At 43.1% G+C, this 21,759-nt stretch overlaps 1 protein-coding gene and 1 pseudogene across 1 annotated transcript in view; one reads left to right on the top strand and one right to left on the bottom strand.

Moving 5' to 3' along the window:
- Map7 (microtubule-associated protein 7) overlaps window positions 1-21,759 on the top strand; it is an 87,098-nt gene that overhangs the window by 23,308 nt on the left and 42,031 nt on the right. Inside the window, exons 2-4 of the mRNA XM_013026878.1 lie at window positions 4,234-4,329; window positions 7,075-7,152; window positions 19,418-19,581. Of these exons, the coding sequence (XP_012882332.1) occupies window positions 4,234-4,329; window positions 7,075-7,152; window positions 19,418-19,581 (338 nt within the window). The remainder of the gene's footprint in view (window positions 1-4,233; window positions 4,330-7,074; window positions 7,153-19,417; window positions 19,582-21,759) is intronic.
- LOC105993584 lies at window positions 14,207-14,614 on the bottom strand (annotated as a pseudogene).

Genomic DNA, 21,759 nt, shown 5'->3' with positions numbered 1-21,759 from the left:
CCGCGATTGCAAAGATCCACCAGTGTGCAGTCCCTAGAGCTGGAAGACCGGAACATTGCTCGCTCCTGCTTCCATGCAGCTGTGGGCTTGAATGCATTTTGATGATGTCTGACACCTCAGAGGTAGTACTTCAGGCCGTAAGAGTAGGGTAACCTTTCAAAGACAAGCAATAAGTGAGGGAATCACAAACTCAGAAACAATATAACCTAGAATTAGCTGGCGAAGGAAAAAAAGGTAAGAGGAGACACATTTCTTACTTGATATAAGTGGTGCATCCCTCATCCAAAATTCCTTAATGCTCGCATTCCTGAATTTTTTGAGCATGCACATAATGTCACAGGTAGGGAACTCCACACCTGACCTCCTATGATAGCATGCACAGTAAAAATAACATATAAAATTACCTTTAGGATGTGTGTGTGTGTGTGTGTGTGTATATATATATATATGAAACATGGATGCATTTCTTCTTTAGACTTAAGTTTCATCCCAAGAAACTTAATTATGCATATACAAATATTCCAGAATATGAAACCATCTAAAACTGAAACACCTGTGGTCCAGAGCATTATGAATAAGAGATCCTTAATCTGTGGTTAGTTCCAGTTCAAAGCATAAGGAGATTTGCTGAGCAGGGTGCTGTCTTAAGTGCAAATAGGAGACAGACTGAGGTAATGTGGGAAATTAAATCCAGGCTTATCAGATGCTAAATAACTTGATAAGCTTTGATTTTTACTACACAAGTTTGTAGTTATGAAGAAATTAAAGGAGAAATTTTATATTATGTGGAATAAATCAGAAAAGGCACTAGGAATTATGAAAGTATTTTATTTTCTTATTTGAATGCAAATTTTATTAATAAAGAACAGTGCTTATAATCTAAGTTATAATACTCCCATCAGGTATATTTGAATAAACAAATATAAGAAATATATGTGACTATATATAAAAGAAATACAAAGGACAGCAGTATCTGGCCTGCTGTGTAAATTGTCTTAGATAAATTGCAACTATAAGATGAAACATAAATTTACTAACATTCAACTATCTTTTACTATGAAAAGGTGACTGAATCTGATTCAACCTCTAGTTCTGTGTTTGAGTTGACTCTCCCAAAGCTCTGTGTGTGTGTGTGTGTGAGAGAGAGAGAGAGAGAGTGTGTGTGTGAGTGTGTGAGTGTGTCCAACTGAACAATTATCAGAGAGGTGCTTGCTTGCACAGAGCAGGAAACTGAGTTTGAAATGTTTGCTGCTTCCCAGCCCACTTGCGCGTCTTGCCAAAACCTGTAACTGAAATTATCTTCTCCATGTCGAGTTCTGTATCTGTCATTGGGATTTAAATAGAAACAGCCCTAAGTCATAGAAAAATTGCCAGAGAGCAAGCAGCTTGACCAGGTCATCTGTTGGACTTATTATTGTGATCAGGTGAAAAAAAATCTCTTCCATAGACCCCTGTGTTCCAAAGTAGAAAGGAAAAGTCCCTTCGTGGGAACCTTGCACAGAGCACAGCGGACAGTAGAGCATGTGATTGCAAAGGCGCATTGGTGCCATTACTGGAGCTATGCAATTTTTTTTGAAGGCTCCCATGGCCCACAGTCTCTCTCTAGTGTTTCGAAGTGCATCTAAGAGAGACAGTCCCAGCCCACAAACCAGCTTGGCTCTTCCTTCCTCTCCTCTTTACTCGCTCTCATGTGACACTAATGGAGTCAAGCTTTTAAGCCAGCAGGAAGATCAATAAAGATTTCATAAGGTTAGCAAGAATTATTGAACATCATGGCCAGACATGTGGCACTCAGTTTTCTTTTTTACAAAAAATGAAAAAGAGGTTTAGATAAATAATATCAGAAAGTTACTGAATCATTTAAAATAGTAGCTTAGTGATAAATTTTTAAATGGCATATGCAGTTCTGTCTGCTGCCTACCTAGGATTTTAAATTTTAGAAACCTAAGGATTAATAAATACATGTTTTCATTGTTTCTTTGTTGTTGAAGATTTGGGGTTCTTTGATTAATTACTCTGTGTGTGTGTGTGTGTGTGTGTGTGTGTGTGTGTGTGTGTGTGTGTGTGCACGCACACGTGCTGAGTATTGAATCCAGGATCTCACACATAGTAGGTACGCACTATACCCTTGGGCTGTATCTCCAGCCCCACGGAGTTCTTTCTGTGGGGTGAGATGTGCTATCGAGTTTGGTAAGTGTGGGATGGAACTGCCAATTCTTTCACTTTCCCTCCTGGGTCAGTTCGGGGCTGGATCCACTCCTATTCTTCTTGATCTGTCCCCTTCAGCACAAGTGTGTACACACAGTGTGACCCTGTTCCATGGGAACTTGCTGCATAAAGTTTTCTTCACTGGTTAAGTCCTCCTAGAAACCACTGATTGGTGCCTTTGTTGTCATTCCCTGACTATATTTAGGCTTCATACTTGCTAGGCCAGCACTCTACCACTAAGCCATATAGCCCCAGACTTCTCTGCTGGGTCTCTACATAAAAATTTATTTTTATTTTTGGTAGTACCAGGGGTTATACTTGAGGCCTCATGCTTGTTAGATGGGTGTTTTTCCACTGGAGCTACTCCATTAGCCTTTTTGTATTGGTTATTTTCAAAGTAGGGTCTCACTCGTATTTCTGGGCTAGTCTGGACTGCAGGCTTCCTAGCTGGGCTTTCCTGTGTCACTGAGATGACAGGCATTTGCTACTGCGTCTAACCATTGTGCTTCTTCACCTGTAGCTGTGTGCAGCTATCTTGGTCAAGACAGAGTCTCACAAACTTTTTTTCCCTCATCTTGTCCAGCCTCAAGCCACAGTCCCCATCTCTGTCTTCAAAATAGCTAGGATTGCAGCTTTGAGCCACTGTGCCCACTTACACATTCAATTGTAAGGTACATCATAAGAACCATTTTTATTTTTATTTTTTAAATAGTATGTCTGAAACATAATTATTGTGGTACTGTTTCAAGTTAAGAACCTTGAACATGTGCATCCCTGTTTGTGAGGGGTGGAGGAGGAAGTCATTAACCTGTATGATTTCGGTGGGTGAGGAGGAGGGGGTAGTGATGGGAACCAGTGTTTAAAGAGGTGACTTTGCCATCACAGTTGAACAGAAGTAGAAAAGACATGAAGAAGAGCCTTTCAGGTACATACTGAGGCTCTGAGATGGATCTCACAGTCAGTATTACTAGAGCAGTCATCGACAGGGCAAGTAGTACAGTCCAGACCACTGCACCTTTCTAGTCCATGGTAAAGACTTTGGATTCTCCTGTGGCCTAGGTAGGATCCTGGGACGTTTTGAGCAGAGGGAGGGAGGGCATGACATGTCATCATAGGACGAGTATTTATATAAGAGTAGGCCCAGTGGCCCATGGCAGGACCAGGTAGACTAATTGAGATGATATACAGATACACATAAATGAGATGGTTAGAAAGCAGGCAGTCAGATGGTGGAGCTGAACAAAGATATTAGTAAAACTGAGTATAGAAGAGAGAGAAAGCAAGGTTGTCTCCCATTTTAGACCTGATTGGCTGAAAGAACAGAGGAGCCAAACTAAAGGGACACTAAAGATGGGGCAGGCAGGAAGACAGGAAAAGCATCCAGGGCTCAAGTTTTGACATGATTGTTTAAGACATCCTTTTTAAAAATCCTTTGAAAAATATGCTAAATCATATCACATATGTAAAAAATTTTTCTGGACATGGATGACTTTGATCTTTCATCTAGCCAAAGAAGTACCTGTTATATCTGCCTTGCATTGCTTTCCTAAGACATAGCCCTTTGTCTCTAATGATCTCAGAGGTGCTGGGATATGGCCAGGTCATAGAACCCATACCCAGCATGTCCAACTCCAAGCATCACAAAAATAAATGGCAATACTCTATTCAACTTTGGCCATAGGCCTTTCTCAAAATCCTAGTGCATATCTCCTGGTTCCCTACTTGGTTATTTATGTTCTTTGAGACTTTCAGTTTTTATTGCACGAGCTTGTGAGAACTAAGAACATTGTGTGTGAACTGAGATAAGACCCTTAAACACTCTGTGACTACAAGATTGATGGCTGGACAGGTCCTGCTCACCCTATCTCTAGGACAGGGTTGTAAGTGCTTCACCTTTTCATTTCCTAAATCTGGCCTGATGAATACAAGGATACACCGGATACAGAGGTTCACAGTAAATATTGAATGGGTGAATGTTTCTGAACAAATTTGAAGAAACTAAATGTCTTTTCTCTTTTTTCATAGCGGCTGACAGCTATAAAGTGCAAGATAAGAAATCATCCCTCAACCGCCCTTCCTCTACAGTTTCAGGACCAAGTAACAACTCCGGAAATAAACAGGGTATGATGCATTGCATGGGCTTTGGGGATAAGAAGACTATTTCAAAAGCCTTAGAGGCATGCTGGTGAACTGTAAAGTAGATTTTAGGGGAATTTGGTTCCAATCTTACCACCCAAATACACATTCACTGGTATGATTTTTATGTCACAACCACAAATCAGAGCCTTGGTTTTCTCTCTTTCAAATAGAGAACAGATATTTGGTCTGCTTTTCTCAGAGTTGTACTGATGGTGAATGACAGAAAGTTTGTGGATACATTTGGTTATGGCAAGCTGCATATAAAGTAATCATTTTACTCTTCTGTGTTAAAATTCACATAACACAAATTTTGTACCTGTATGACCAGCATTATTGTATATGGCTTTTGTAACTTAAGAAAAAAAAGAAAAGGAAAAAAAAAAGATTTGTCAGATGCCAATGGCTCATACTGGTAATCCTAGCTACTAAGAAGGCTGAGATCTGAAGATCACGGTTCAATGCTAGCCTGGGCAGGAAAGTCCGTGAGACTCCTATCTCCAATTAAACTGCCAGAAAACCGGAAGTGGCTCTGTGGCTCAAATAGTAGAGTGCTCACCTTAAGCTGAAGAGCTCAGGGACAGTGCGCAGGCCCAGAGTTCAAGCCCCAAGACTAACAAAAAAGAAAAAAGAAACTTAAAGACTTAAGTCTTTACACATGGCAAAGCTCACATAGCATGTTTTTTACTCTCTGTTCTTTGCAATGATTGTACCCCTTCCTCCACAGTAATTTCATTTACTAGCTTATGATTCATCATCGGTTCCAATTGTGATAAAAAGAAGCAGTCTGTAAACATAATACAGTTAAATAGACAGTGCAGTTTCTTATGTATGGTTCATGAGAGGGATTAGCATAAAATGTCATGATAGGGAACCATCAAAACGAAGGAAAAACAAACTAGAAAAAAAAAAAGGAAAAGGACTAGAAGGAAGGACTTTGTAAGTTCTGCATGCTGTATTTGAGGCCAGTGTCCCTCAAGAACAGTGTGGTGGCCACACCTGTTACATTCTAGCACTGGGGTGGCTGAGGCAGGAGGACTGAGAAGCCAGTCTGGGCTACAATGTAATGCCTGTTACTAAAACAAAACATAGAAAGCATTTTCTTTCTTTTTTTTTTTTTGGGGGGGGGGTCCGGTCGTGGGCCTGAACCCTAGGCCTGGGAGCTGTCCCTCAGCTCTTCAGCTCAAGGCTAGCGCTCTACCACTTGAGCCACAGCACCACTTCTGGCTTTTTTTCTTTTTGCTTATGTGGTGCTGAGGAATCGAACCCAGGGCCTCATGCATGCAAGGCAAGGGCTCTACCACTGAGCCACCTTCCCAGCCCCGAAAGCATTTTCTCACAGAAAACATTCTCTTTTTACTTAGTTTTATCCTTTGTTTTCCACTTGGATAACACCTTGAACATATAAGTCTATTGAGTAAATAAATCTGACTTGTCATTTCGAAGAAAGGGACAATAACAAGGGTGACTTGAAGAACACTGCAAAAAGAGCAAAGTAGTAAGAGGCCAGGGGAAAGCTATCCCAACTCTTGCCCTGCATTTCAAAGGCTCTTAAGAAGGTGCCATTCCATTGCATAATTGAAAAGATTCCTTAATTCAGGAGCCTCAGTTCTTGTGACTGGGGCTGTCAGTGCTGGCGTGGGCAGGTGAGGGGGTATGTCCCATTCTGTGTTTAGAATTTGTATGAAATTTGGCATGTACCTGAAAGTAAGCTACAAGTGGCTCCTACTTCAATTTTTTTTTTTTGTCGGTCGTGGGGCTTGAACTCTGGGCCTGGGCGTTGTCTATCAGCTCTTCAGCTCAAGGCGAGCGCTCTACCACTTGAGCTACAGCATCACTTCCACTTATCTGGTGGTTTACTGGAGATAGGAGTCTCACGGTCTCTCCTGCCCGGGCTGGCTTTGAACCGCGATCCTCAGATCTCAGCCTCCTGAGTAGCTAGGATTACAGGCATGAGCCACCAGCGCCCAGCTCCTACTTCAATTTATAAAGTGGTGAACTCTCTTACAAACTTTTTTTTTCTTTTTTCTTTTTTTTTTGGTCAATTACAGGACTCAGTTGAACTCAATCCTGGATGCTGTCTGAGCTTTTTTGCTCAAGGCTAGTCATGCTCTGCCACTTTGAGCCACAGCTCCACTTCTGGTTTTTAAATAGTTAATTGGAGATAAGAGTCTCATGGCTTTTCCTGCCCAAGCTGGTTTAGAACTATGATCCTCAGATCTCAGCCTCTTGAATAGCAAAGATTACAAACATGAGCCACCAGCACCCAGCTCTTACAAACTTTACATAATATACGTATGTGGTTTTTATTAGTACAACTGATTTTCAATTTTTATGACTGAGGTTTTTAGAAGTAGAATTTGTTATTTAAGGAATTCACCTAGGTAGGATGGTTGGTGGTTAAAGATGGGGGAAAAACTCTTACCACATCTAACTTTTTATAAGTTGAGATGGAGTCTTGTGAACTTTTTTGCCTGGGTTGACTTCATATCACCATCATCCCAACCTCTGCCTCCCAGATAGTTAGGATTATAGGCAACGAAGCACTATACCTGGCTATATAATGTATCTATATGTGAATTGTCATATAATCAAGTATATCACTGAAACTATGGACACATGTACTAATTGTGTTGAGGTGTAGTAGTATTCATTAGTTTATTAGACCAAAAGACATTTACCCAGGTATTTTAAAAAATCACTTCCTCTCATATTTTCACCTTATTTCAGAACCTCCACCTGTGCTACGTGTCGATGACCGCCAGCGGCTGGCCCGAGAGCGGCGTGAGGAACGGGAAAAACAGCTAGGTACCTAGATCCTGCCCTGCAGGCCTTGTTTGATCTTGGAGGAGCTCTCTTGCTGAATTGTTACTTTTTTTCTCCTCTAGAATGAGGGCCACCTGCCATTGATAGATGTTACTGTCACAGCTGTGCTCTCTCAAGGACCTGGTAGACTTTAGGAGCACTGTGAAGGAGAGTTGAGGAAGTGATTCACATACACAGCAGTAAGCACAGCCCCAGGATTAGATGATTATTTTTATGTGTTAGTTCATGGCATTACAGTTTCACATGGCACAGGAGAGAATGTGTATTTCAGTGGAATGATGCTGGAATTTGTTGGAATTTGCGGGAGAGAGAGAGAGAGAGAGAAAGAGAGGAGAGAGAGAGAGTGTGTGTGTGTGTCTGTGTCTGTGTGTGTGTGTGTATGTGTCTGTGTGTGTGTTCCCAAGTTCAGGGCCACTTGCTCAGCTGGTGCTCTACCACTTCAGCTATACCTTCAGTCCAGCATTTTACTGGCTAATTGGAGGTGGAGTTTTATAGACTTTTTTCTACTTAGGATGGCAGAGAAAATGAATATGAGAATTTCTGAGCCTATATACCACCCAGCTACCTAATGGCTCCCATGTTGGAAGGATGCTGTGGTTGAATTTCTAGGCAGGTGCTCTGCATGTGCAGTCAGGAAACGCAGAGACCCACTGCTGAGGTATCTGACTTCTGTCTTTTGGACATCCTTGTGAAAGGTCACTAGCTCGGGCATTTATTAGCCTATGGACTGCTGGAAAGCTGGGCCACAGCCCTGGCTTACTGGTAAGCAGAGACCAGATGTGGAGGTAAAGTACTCACTATCTTCTAGAACACAGCAAAGAATTCATGACGCGGAGGTAAAGCACTCACTATCTTCTAGAACACAGCAAAGAATTCATGCCAGCTCTTCCTTTGTCTTGATGCCTGTTTGGGATTTTGTTGTTGTTTGTTTTTGTACTGGTACTGGGCCTTGAACTCAGGTCCTCACAATCTTACTTGGCTTTTTTTGTTCAAGGCTGACACTCTCCCACTTGAGCCACACTTTCACTTCTGGATTTTTTTCTGGTTACTTGGAGATAAGAATCTTTTGGATTTGTCTGCCCAGGCTGGTCGTGAACCACGGTCTTCAGCTCTTAGCCTGTTGAGTAGCTAGGATTACAGGCATGAGCCACCAGTACCTAGCTTAATGTCTGCTTCTGCAAAGTTGCTGAAACCTGATCTTCTCTTTATGTACCCAGAAAAGAAAGTGCTTGGCCAGTGTGACCAGAGATTATGGATATTTTTTAATTTACCCTTACTTAGGCTGCCAAATGCACTATAGCGAATGGTTGATAGTTTTCTGAAGTTCTGAGCTGCAAGAGTGAATGTTTCCATTGGAGGTCCCAGCCCTTTATCCTGTCCAGACCTTGTTGGCATCCTTTTCCCTGTCACAACAGCCACATGATGGCATTTGTTTTGCTACCAGGCACTTCTTAGACACATATTTCAGTAACTTGCTGGAAATTCACAGCCTAAGCTTGTGGATCTGTGCGTCCATAGGGGCCTAATACTCCCTGTCTCTGCGGTTGGCAGGTCTCTGGAGATCAGGCTGGCTCTGCCATCTGGGCACCTTCCTCCTCCCATGACCTGTCCCAGTGCCTAATAAGGAATGGGAGGAGGAAGACCAGGCTGAGCAGAACTGAAACGAGAAAGCAGAGCTGTAGAAGCCAGAAGAGACTAAAGTAAAGCAAAAATAAGAAAGCGGTTCTGTTCTGGGGTGACTGTTACTTGCAGTCTGTCTCCAGATCCATCCAAGTTAGCACTTTGTCCCCTCCCACCACCTCCCCTGCCATCCTCATTGGGAGTGTCACACTAATAGGCACCTCTCTAGAGCTGTGTTGTGAATTTCAGGTTTGTATATTCACAATTGCTTAAAAAAGAAGAGCTTCAGTAATATCAACAACACGATCTAAATCTCTCTGAGCTCTTGCATATTTGATCTAAATCTCTCTGAGCTCTTGCATGTTTATATTTAACTCCTGCCTTTCCATTTGAATTTCTTCATGTTCTTCAAATCAGGCATCAATAGGATTTTTTTTAATTGATAGTGGAAATCTACAAAAATAACTGTACTTCTTATGCTTTAAAGGTCTAAGACTTGTAGCTAATTCTCCCTAAAAGTTTTACGAGCATGGTAGTGGTGGTGGTGATGGTGGTGGTAGTGGTGATGGTGGTGTGTGTGTGTATGTGTGTGTGTGTGCGCGCGTGCTCGCGGCACATGCCTATACTGGGTCTTGAACCCATTGCCTGGGCACTGTCCCTTGGCTTTTTTTGCTCAAGGATGACTCTCTTGACCCACAGCTCCACTTCTCATTTTCAAGAGTCTCAACAGTCTTTTCTGCCCAGGCTGGCTTTGAACCATGATGCTCAGATCTCAGCTTCCTGAGTAGAATTACAGGCATGAGCTACCAGTGTGCAGCTTTTTTCTTAAGATGGTATAGTGTATTTTGATTCCTGTTGATGATATTTAACATGAACTCATTAATTTATATATTCAGAAACTTGATTTGCCAGAGACTGATTTAAAAAAAAGAGAGAGAGTAAAGTTGAGGCCCTGCCCTCCTCAGCTAGCTGCAGTCCAGGAAAGGCAGAGAAGCAAACCTTAGTTATCATACCATGCTGTGTGCCTCCCACAGGAGAGCCTGAGGAAGGACCAAAGCCAGCCTGGCCTGTTGCTGGTGGCTTAGACCATCAAGTAGAATCAGACGGACAAGGCTAGGGCCTGGAGAAATAAGGAAAGGACAGGAGGAAACAACACTTACTCTTCAGATTATTATCACAACTTTTTTTTTTAATGGTGAGCTTGTATATAATGGATACAATACTTCTCTTATTCTTACCTTGCTATATTAAGTGTCTTAGTTCTAATCTTACATCTTTTTTTATATTTGAATCCTAAGTTTTGCTGCTTGCTTGTTTGATCTAGGGTCTTACTATGTCTCACGTTAGCCTCATACTTTGGACTGGCTTTGGACTTGTCATCCTCTTACTCCAGCCTCCTGAGTGCTGGGATCTTAGGCATTTACCACTATGCCCGGTCTCAAATCATAATTGGAATATATTCCTCCTTTTTTTCTTTAGAGTTTCATTTTCTTTTTAAATTTTAAAACTGTATTTTTGTACTACTTTTATGCACTGAAACCATCATAATGGAAGCTAAGTCTTATGTGAGGCTGCCTACATAAACATGCATGCAGAATGCATACACGTACATACATTCGGCCTCGGAATACATGAGGGTGGTTTCTAAGGCTTCTTGAGTACAAGTTCCCAGTACAAGTACATCACAGTACCCAGATGATAACTGCACATGGACTGCTTTCTTTACAAGCTGTGACTAGCCAGGGGTTGGTGGTTTATACTATAATCTGAGCTACTTAGAAGGCTGAGATTTGAGGATCAAAGTTCAAAGCCAGTCCCAGTAGAAAAATCCTAGAGACTCTATCTTTAATTAACCACCAAAAAGCTGGGGAAGTGGAGCTGAAGCTCAAGTAGTAGAGTGAGAAAGTGGAAGCCCCAGTCTGGCACTGAAACAAAGCTGTTACAAACAAACAAACAAGAGCCCTTGCTGAATAGAAAATATTTGGAATTTACATAGTTGGAAAACAAAGGAAGAGATTATGTCAACAGTTACTTTAAAGCTTTCTAAATAAAACACTGGAAATTAGTCCTCAAATTCTTGGAAGGCCAGTTTAAAATGAATGGCCATTGACACTGATTATTTACTGTTAGATATGGGTTGGAATTAACGTAGAAATCATTAAGGTTTGGAGTAGGTTGTTTTTCGGTCCTTCCTTAAATTTTAAAAAGCAAACTGGAGGAGACAGGGTAAAGGTCTGTCTTGTTTTGAACATGGTGTATCAGTACTATGTTGCATTTGGACAGAATCTATTAATAATTTTCTGTGGGCTAAGTCTCTGCATTGTGCTCTAATGCTTTGATGGTGGGATTATGCCTGTGGCGTGCCTTTCTATGTTACTCTCCAGTTTTTCACATAAAATGATCATAATAAATCTTTGCTTGTGAGACTGCTTTGCTCTGATGGTTTGGCTGGACAGATGTTCTTGGAAGCTTTATCTTTCTGCCTTAAAAGCTTTATAAGTGGTTCTTCACCCACTCTATTCCATCTGATTCTATTCAGGCCATTTCTCCAAACTCCTCTCTCTGGACTTCAGCATATCTACCCTTCTCTTTCCCTCTCCTTCTCCCTCTTCCTCTCTCTCTCCATCTTCTCCCCTTTCCATACAAGTGCATACGGGCCCAGGTATTGGGACTTGAACTCAGGGCCTGGAGCTATCATTCAGCTCTTTCACTCAAGGCTGGCACTCTACCACTTGAGGCACAGCTCCTCTTACAGTTTTTTGTTGTTTGCTGCTTAATCGGAGATAAAAGTCTTAGATTGATTTGCTCAGGCTGGCTCAAAAATGTAATCCTCAGATCTCAGCCTCCTAGTAGATAGGATTACAGTATAGGAATGAGCCACTGGTCTCCACCTACTTTATGTTATTGAAATTAATTTGCTAACTAGTAAGTTAGTAGTTGGGATGGTGTGTAGTCAGAGATGCTGGAGATACTGAAGTGAAGACACATTTCTCATCTCTTGGAACTTGTATTCCAAGCCAGGAAGTAACCTAATACAAGATCCAAGGTTATATCACTTCTAGCTACAATTTATTTTTCATGTGTCTCATAACCAATCCATCAGGAAGTAACCTCCAGATATATCCAAGATGTAACCGCTTCCCTCTCTGTTAGACTCGGGCTCAAGCCACTAAACCTCTCCCCTGCAGATTGCACCGACTCCCAGCTCTCCTTTCTTTCTCCCACCTCCACCGCTCCGTTCTCAGCCACGCAGCCAGTGCAGCCCAGTTAGAAGGGGGCCTGCTGTGTCATGCCTCTCCGTCTTACACCTTTTTGTTTTTTAAACACTCTAACACAGTCCTGAGTCAGAGCTGTGAACACTTTAGTATTCCACAATGTAAATCTATAGCCTCTTCTCTCTCCTTTCTTTGTTTTTGTTGCTGGTGGTAGTGGTAGTTTGGGGTTTTGTTTTGTTTTGTGTTAGTACTAGAGCTTGCACTCAAGGCCTGGGTAGTGCCTTAACTTTTTCATTCAAGGCTGGTGCTCTACCATTTGAACCATAGCTCCACTTTTGACTTTTGCGTGGTTAATTGGAGAAAAGAGACACTTTGCTGCCTGGGCTGGTTTTGAAACTCCATCCTCAGATCTCAGGATCTGAGTAGCTGGGGTTACAGGAGTCTGCCACCTTGTCCCGTTCCCTTCTTTAGGTTTGCTTTAATGCTACCTTCTCAGTGTGGCCTTCTGTAAATTTGCAGCTCCCTCAAGTAGAATTTCCTTTTTCTCCCTAGCATCATAAACATCTAAACGTATCAATATTTTAATTTCTTCTTGTGTCAGATTCTGCTGGAATGTGCTCCTTAGGAGAAGGGGTTTTGCTTCTCTTCATATCTACAGCAGCTTGGCACGTAGCCAGTGCCCAAACTTTGTTGAGTGTTACATGAGCAGTGCAGAGGAGTATAGGGGAAATTACAAATTAGTGACATTAGCAATAGTTGGGTCGCACAGGTATTTCTAAGAAGAAAATGGTCTTACTCTCTAACCCAGACTGACTTTGAAGTTGCAGTTCTGCTTCAGTATCGCAAGTGCTGAGATTACAAGCATTCATTCTGTCACCCTGCCCTTAAATTCTTATTCTTACGGTCTTCTCACATGAGCAAGACGGAGATATTTATAGAGGAGTTGTACCTTAAATCTTCTTACTGTTCATGTTTCATAAAGCTAATACTCTTGAAATATTTTGACAAGATCAAAAGAATTTTTAAGAAACGTTTAGTAAGACAGTTTCTCTAGGGAGATCAAGGATATCCCTTCTTGAAAATGACATGGAGGGCTGGGAAGGTGACTCAGTGGTAGAGCGCTTGCCTTGCATGCATGAGGCCCTGGGTTCAATTCCTTAGCACCACATAAGCAAAAAGAAAGAAGGCAGAAGTGGCACTGTGGCTCAAGTGGTAGAGCACTAGCCTTGAGCTGAAGAGCTGAGGGACAGCACCCGGGCCCAGAGTTCAGGCCCCATGACCGGACCCAAAAAAAAAGAAAAAGAAAATGACATGGAGTAAGTTGAAATTTTTGTGTCTGATTTTTGTTTAAGTGTATTGGCACACTGCTGACACTGAGGAAACATTGAATTATATTATTTAGTCTCTTTCTGAGACCAGTATCTTCCCTGCCCACTCTGTGGATAGAACCCAGGGCCTCAAACTTTCTAGGTAAGTGCTCTCCCACCGAGCTACACTCACTCAAAATCTTGAATCTAAAATCTTATTTGACAAGATTTGCATTTCTAACTTGGACTTTCTAGGCTTTTCTGGAGTCTTCAATCATTAAAGATTGTCACAGAATATAGGACTGATAGAGTTCTCAAACAAAAATTCAAACCTATGAAACTTTAATGGTTTCGTATTGGCTTTTATAGCTAAGTTCAAAGTTGTACAAGAGATCTATCATAGTGTAGTGTTTTTGAATGAGTAAGTTAACATATTGCCAGGTGTTAGTGGTTCACCCTGTAATCCTAGTTACTGAGGAGGCTGAGATCTGAAATTATAGTTCAAAGCCAGACCAGACAGAAAGTCTGTGAGACTTTATCTCCAATTAACCACCAGAAAACAGGAAGTAGAGCTGTGGTTCAAGTGGTAGAATGCTAGCCTTGAGCAGAGAAGTTCAGGGCAGCACCCAGGCCCTGAGTTCAAGCCCCACAACCAACTGGGAAAAAAAATAGGATAATTAAAAAAAAAAAGGATTTTAACCTTTGAACAAACTTCAGTTAAATTGTAATTGAAGGGCGGGGGGGGGGGCTTTTTTTTTGCCAGATTTCTTTGCTTTCAGTCATAGCTTTTCTCTTTTGTTTATTTGTTGCTTTTCTTTTTTTTTACAGTTTATTAATCCCTTTGTGGAAAAACTCGTCATCACCGCAGGCGCAGGCCCGGTCACTGCAGAATCTTTACTCCTTTGGCTTCTTGCCAGCTCCAGCCAGCACTGGCTTCTCAGTCCCTCTGACGTCTTCATTCTGCTTTTGCATTCCTTTCTCTGATTCCTCAAGGTCTTTTCTTCTCATACAGGCCATGTCTTGCAAGTCTGTGTTTGAGGGTTTTTTTTGTTTTTTTTGCATAATCCAAGGAATCATAAATCATGCCAAAGCCAGTTGACTTGCACTACCAAAATGGGTTCTGAATCCACATACAAAGATGACATTGGGTGTAGTCTTGTACATTTTGACAAGTTTTTTCTGAATTTCTGTCTTAGGTACTGTTGCCTTTCCAGGGTTAAGAACATCCATGACCATCTGCTTCCTCTGAAGTAGTCGGTTGGTTATGAATTTCCTGGTCTGGATACTTACTATGTCATTCATGATGGCGGCAGACCTTCAGACAGCTAGGGAGGAAAAGAACCTGTTTTTCTTTGATTCAGTCCCTCCCTCCCACCCGCCCGCCCGCCTTCCTTCCTTCCTTCCTTCCTTCCTTCCTTCCTTTCTTCCTTCCTTCCTTCCTTCCTTCCTTTCCACGTTCCTTCATCATAGGAATCAAACCCACAGCCTTGTGCTTGCTAGGCAATCACTCACTCTACCACTCAAGCTTTGCTGTCAGCCCTTTTGTTTTCATTTTTTCTTTTGAGATAAGGTCTTGCTTCCTTTTGGTCCTTTTGGTCATGCTAGCCTCAAACTCACAATCCTCCTGCCTCCGTCTCCCAAATGTCTGGAATCACAAGCATGTGTCACCACACCCTGCTTGTTTTCTTACTCTACATTTTCCCCCCTCTCTCCCTGACCTCAATATGTTGTTGACTCAGGGACCAACAGTATTTTATTAAGATGTATGGTCAAGAGATAAATCATCATTCTGTCTCAAAAGTATTTACAGACAAGTTAGTATTAGTGAGCAAACAATAGTGATAGAGCACTGGTTAGACTTGATTCCTGATCTCATACTTCACATTGTTTAAGAGACATTTGTTTGGACAAATGATTTCTCCACCCATAAGAAGGGAGAGAGGGAGAGAGGGAGGGAAGAAAAGAAGAAGAGGGAGAGATGTTGTGCACCCATGTGCACACCCACTGGAAATAGTCCTTCTCATCCAAATGTCAAGTAAGTAAACTTTGACAGCTCTGCCATCAGTCTTGATTGGCATCCAGTTCTGCTGAAATTGGTACTTGATGAAGACATATACGAAAGCTTCCAACACTGGTAAATAGATAACTCCAGGATCCAAATGGCCCTTGTGGGAGGAACATGACATTAGCAAATACCATAGCACTGTATCATAAGTTAGGCTTGCTGCTGGAAAGGATAGGTGCTTGTTGCCCAATGGGTTAGGTAAAGAGAATATCAGATAGATCAAAAGACCAAAGAGCCATTCTTCCCTCCCCCACCAAATTGTCTTTGGCTTTAAGGGTGAAAATGAAGAGATCTGCAAAGTAAAGGGTCTTTTGAACAAATAGTAATACATCTAAGAGTGACATTGGGAGCTAGGGACCTCCACCTTCTCACTCACCCTGGGGAGGGACTCCAGACTCGGCCTTTTAGCAGAATGGCTCATTGTTCACCTCCAGAATGAGACAGCCAAGTCTGAAGTCTAGCTCATCCACTTGTGAGATGTCAAGGCAGGTTGCTTCACTTCTGTGTCTCAGACTTCTCATAACAAGTTTAATGGCAGTGTCTGCCCTGCAGCATGGCTGTAGAAGTAAAGCCTGTAAATCACCCAGTGTCAGCAATACAATATAAAGTAAGAGCCAGGGTGATGACGGTAAAGATGAGGGTGGCCAGTCATGTGACTGGAACTGGAGAGGTCTGACAATGGAGTAGCAGGCAGAAGGCTGTGTGTGCGTGTGCGTGTGTGTGTGTGCGCACGTGCGCACACACACACGCGCGCGCTTTCTGGGTGAGGCTCAGAGAGACAGCCAGATAAGAAAGGCAAATTCTCTGAGAAGTGTAGGGGATTAGGGTTGAGGTGGCCACCAAATGAGTCCAAGGGTGGCCATTGGTCTGTCTAGGAAAGCTGCATTTCTTGAGCAGGAGGTAAACACAAGTAAGAATTCCAGGGAATCTTTGATCTGATTTGCTTCTTTATCTAAAAAGTCATTCCACACAAAGGAGGCTCTTGGTCTTCACGGCCCAAAGGAGGGAGGTGTTTGGTTTTCCCAGTGTATCAGCTGCTGGCTCAGCTCCATCCTTTCTGTACAGGGAAGCAGGCAAAGTGGGTGGGGGGGGGGTCCTCCCCTAAGGAGACAGGGCCCTGGCTATCCTGCAGTGCCACCCTTGTCAGACAGTTTTCCATTGTATAATCCAATGAAAGAACGATCACCACAAGCTGACAAGGCTTTGGATTATCACCCGTGTCCAATGTAAGTCACCTTGCTTAAAAATCACTCAGCTCTAGATTACTTTGTGTATGGTGCTAGAATCGAACCCAGGGCCCGATGTGCACAAGACAAGTGCTGTACTGCTGAGCTATATCCCTAGCCTCCTTCAATAAGCATTCCAGTTCATTTTATTCAAACTTGTATTAGCCATCTACCAAAGTAGACATGAACTCAGAGCGGTTGCCATCTGCAGAGTGGACCCAGTGCCTCAGGTCATGCTGCTCAGAGGAGGTGCATTTGATGATGACTTATCGGACAAAAGTTCACCAGGGGGCTGGGAAAGTGGCTCAGCCGTAGAGTGCTTGCCTCACATGCATGAAGTCCTGGGTTCAATTCCTCAGCACCACATAAACAGAAAGGTTGGAAGTGGCACTGTGGCTCAAGTGGTAGAGTGCTAGCCTTGAGCTGAAGAGCTGAGGGACAGCGCCCAAGCCCAGAGTCAAAGCCCCACAACCAACAACAACAACAAAGTTCAACAGATGAGAAGAGGTATTTTGGACATAGGTAGCAAGTATAATATTCAGGATCACAAGGCCTATCAGAGGAGTTGAACAGGGAACATGGGGGAAGTAAGTCTCCAGATCTGTTGTATGAGGAAGCTATGTCTGAGAACAGTAAGTGGGATGGATTTGAAAAGGCAAAAGGCTGGGCATCAGAAGCAGGAAGAAAAAATGAACCCTTAAAGTAATAGCAACAACGTCAGAGAGGCTCCTACGGGGTCTGAGAGATCCTGAAAAGACCTACCACTTGGATATGTTAAGTCAGTTAGAGCATGTATGAGGAGAAAGGAAGGAAGACCTGACATTTCCAACTGCACACAGTTTACTCTCCTGGAGCTAGTATCAGAAGACCAAAGACAGAGGGTTCCCTGCTAACCTCACACATAGCAAGTCGGGATCTGTGAGAGTTCTCAGTGAGTATTCAGGTAGAAATGGGAGACAGGCACATGTGTACATGGGCGCAATATTGTGTCCTCTCTGGCAGTATAAGCTTTGTAGTCGGAGCTGAGGTAAAATCCCAACTACTTCATTTAGACTTTGGTCGTGGGGATATTATTTAACTTTTTTGGATCTTTTATTTCTTATTTGAATTTCAAGTCCATTTTGTCTGATATTAATATTTTTAGTTCTGACCTTTTTGTTTTCATTTGCCTATGGCTGTTTGCTTCATGTGCGTGTGTGTGCGCGTGTGTGCACGCAAGCTTGTGCACATACATGTATGTATGTGTGCACGTGTTGCTGAGGATCAACCCCAGGGTCCTTACATGCTAAGCAAATACTCTATCATTCAACAATGCCCTCAGCACTTTGGTTTCTGTTTTTGTTTTATTGTTGCTATTGTTTTTCAGGTTTTTGTTTTTTGTAAACAGCATAGGTAGGTGTTTTGGGTTTTGCCCAGTCAAAAAAAATATGGTATTTTTGTATTATTTTAGGTTTGGTTTTGAGGTGGGATCTTACTACAGGAAAAGCTATGTATAGCTCAGGCTGTCTCTTGATCCTCTCGCTTCCACGTCCAGGTTGGGCTTATAGACATGCTCCGTCATGCCTGGCTAAATCTGACTTAATAAACTTGAGTTTTTTCCTTCCAATTTATTTTAACTTCCTAGCCCCTTTTTTCCTCCTTTTAAGGGAATAGGCAGTATTGGTGGTGTGGAAATAGAGGCTAGTATGGTACAAATAAATACTATTCTTTCCACAGTTCTCCTTACTCATCTTGAAATTGTACTGTGTTTGTACATTCTATTAGCGATTACCACTTCATTCTTTTTTCTTGGCCATTAGATAAAATGTATCAGTATTTCCTATATGAATTCTCTTAAGATAAGTCCTGTAAAATATTGTACTTCTCTGTGTTTTCATTTTTCCCTTCCTAGAAATAATGACCTAAATTGAGTAATAGTTTATTTGTTTTAAGAATTATCATTAGCACTTAGTTAATGTATTTCAAGTAACCTGAAAAGTGGCATTTATTTGAATATAAATAATCTCATTATGTGTTGAGGTAAAGCATAAAAGGTAAATTTTCTTTCTTTTTTGTCTTTCTTCCCCACCCCCTCCTTTCTCCTTCTCCTCCTCTTTTCCTTCTCCCCGTCCCTTCCTTCTTCCTTCCCTCTCTCCCTCCTTCCTTATACCCCTCTCTCCTTTACAGTGTTTGGAATCTATCCCAGGACCTTAGATATACTTCAGAGCAACCACCCTACCTCTGAGTTATATCTCTAGCTTGAGCTGGCTTTGAACTACAATTCTCAGATCTTAGCCTCCTGAGTAGCTAAGATTATAGATGTGTGCCACCAGCACCCAGCTTTCCTTGGCTTTTGATAAGGTTTGGTACTGTGGGCTCCTCTTGGTCCTCACAGGCTAAGCTGACTGCGTTAGGCCATGAGGCACTTGGCAAGTCATTCATCCACTATTTTCCCCGACTTCTTTGAAAGAGCCAGTGCTGTATTGAAAGAAGTGTAGTCAGCACTGCAGTATATTGTTCTTTTTACAGATAGACAGATGGTACCATTGATTATGAGGACACATCTTATCAATATTAGATTTGAGACCAGAACATGTATGCCAAACTAGAAAATCCTATGAGTTCCCAAAGGGAAGGATTCAATGCATCTTCTTCCACCTCATTATTAGCATATGAAATTATCCTAAAAATTAATAGCACTCTATTGCCTTCCTCCTGGGCTTAGTCAGTACAAAACCTTAAAATTCATATTTACTATATACTATATACGACCAGCCCTGACTATTCAAGTTTTAAACTCCAGTGTGTTGCATTCTTTTCTACCTTCCCATAAAGCCGCACGAGAAATCCTCTGGCTAGAGAAGGAGGAGCGGGCCAGGCAGTACTATGAAAAACACCTGGAGGAGCGGAAGAGGAGGCTGGAGGAACAGAGGCTGAAGGAGGAGCGGCGGAGGGCGGCGGTAGAGGAAAAGCGAAGGCAGAGGCTAGAAGAGGACAAGGTAAGAAGGAAGCTCCTCTGTTCCCCATCACGAGCACTTCTAGGGGATGTTGTGATGGATTCCAGGAGGCCATGGTCTCAGCTACCCCCAGATACGAGGGAATCTGGATGTGAGGTGGGTGGAGGATGGGCTGCCCAGTACTGCCACAGAGCTTCACATACACGTTTCTCTGCTCTAAACCTATAACTGATTAGTGTTCCGTTCACCTGTGCTGAGCATTAAGTCCCCTAAGGCCAACTATAGGTCCTTCCATTCATAAACATTTTCACAAATATGCCTTATTTAACACTTCCTCAGAAAGTAGTAAGCATTTTCTTTTTATAGTTCTCCTTACTAATCTTGAAGTTCTATTGTACTGTTCTTGTACACTCTATTAGTGATTAGCACTTCATTCTCATTTTTCTAGGCCAATAAATAAAACAAATTAGTATTAGTACTTCCTCAAGAAGTGTTCAATATTTCCTTAAGGTAGCCAGGCACTCACTGGTGGCTCACACCTGTAATCCTAGCTACTCAATAGGATGAGATCTGAAGATCAAGGTTTGAAGCCATCTGGAACAGGAAAGTCTGTGTGACTTACCACCAGAAGTGGAGCTGTGGCTCAGAGTAGTAGAGCACGAGCCTTGAACAGAAAAGCTCAAGGACAACCCCTAGGCCCTGAGTTCAAGCCCTACTACCAACAAAAGAACAAAAACTTCCTTAAGGAAATATCAATTTTTGCATATGGAAATTTAGACCAAAGTCATACAAAGACATACAAATCTTTAAGGCAGGGATCAAGAACTACACATCCTCAAATCGTGAATTCCGGAGGGGGGACCAAGATGGCGGCAGGGCAGTAGGGAAACGCCACAGCTCTCTCCAAACAAAAAGAGAGTTCGAGTTCCAACGCTTAATCTCCCCAAGAGACCGACAACAACAAAAAGATGAACACTCAGAGAAAAACCAGAGGTGGAAAATAACAAAAAAAGAAAGAGAGGAAAAGAAGAATTTCAGAACAGAGAAGAGCGAAGACCCCTCCCCCAACCTTTACTGGCCGCGCGGCAGTGCGCCAAGCCGCCGGCCAGCCGGCCCGGCGGGGGCTGCCGGAGCCCCCAGAGACACAGGGGGCCACTCGCAGATCTCCAGGTACCGGTTCGCAGAACAGCGGATTGCCAGGAACAGAGAAACCTACCAGCCGGGATTCTCCACGAGGATCCCACCCCACCCCTCACTCTCCATCGGAGCGGAGAGGCTCCATCCCGCTAAAGCCGCCCGGCACCAGCAGCGCGACAAAGGGACCTGTCGGCAGACCACCCGCCAGATCGCAATCGCAACGACCCAGCGGGGGCCGCCCAACCCAGCCCGCAACCACCCCAACTGAACTCGGATTGCAACAACTGACGACCTACACCACACAGAAACAACCAGCTCCAGGGTGAGTACTTAACAGGGGACAGTGCATCTCTCAAGGGAGACAAGAGCTGGAGGGAATCCCCAGACCCTGACCTAGACTCCCTACCCCAACACCCGGACCACAGGACCCACTAAAACTGGGAACTGTTCAAGACCTCCACCAGCCGGTGGAACACACTCTGCAGGCCAGGCCAGAGCAAGAGTGCCCCTGGAAGGGAGCTTAAATGCCCAAGCCAGGAACAGTGCCCCTGGGTCAAGACTACCAACAGTAGAAGAAATTTGAACTGTGTCCCCCAGGCTGCATAACCTAGGTGGTATACACAGCAGCACAGGCCTAATGAGCACGCTCCAGGCTGCATAACTTAGGTGGTATACACAACAGCACAGGCCTAACGAGCACGCTCCAGGCGAGGGCCGGAACCAGGCCCGGGGATCTGGCGCCTGAACAACACAACCAACTCCTCCCAACTGAAGTAAAAAGCTGAGCATACTCCTCAACAGAGGGGAGAAAACCAGGAAACAACACTCCCCAGGAAGCACGCCTGTGACAACAAAAGACCTGGAGGCTCAGGACAAGAGAAGCCCAAACCCCACCAAAACTCCACCCATATACCCTAGGCTGGGAATTAGGCAACACAGGCTGCTAGCACCTGATAATAAGCAGGAGCTCAGGCTGATAAGGCGGCTGAGCAATAGAGTGATAGTCTTGGATGTATGAGGCCCTGGATCTGATTCCTCAGCATCACAAAAGCAAAAAGGGTCAGAAGTGGTGCTGTGGCTCAA

This window comes from Dipodomys ordii, unplaced genomic scaffold, assembly GCF_000151885.1.
Source record: "Dipodomys ordii isolate 6190 unplaced genomic scaffold, Dord_2.0 Scaffold97, whole genome shotgun sequence".
Classification (NCBI taxonomy): Eukaryota; Metazoa; Chordata; class Mammalia; order Rodentia; family Heteromyidae; genus Dipodomys; species Dipodomys ordii.
The sequence above is the reverse complement of the archived record's forward strand: the minus strand, read 5'-3'. Positions and strand labels throughout refer to the sequence as shown.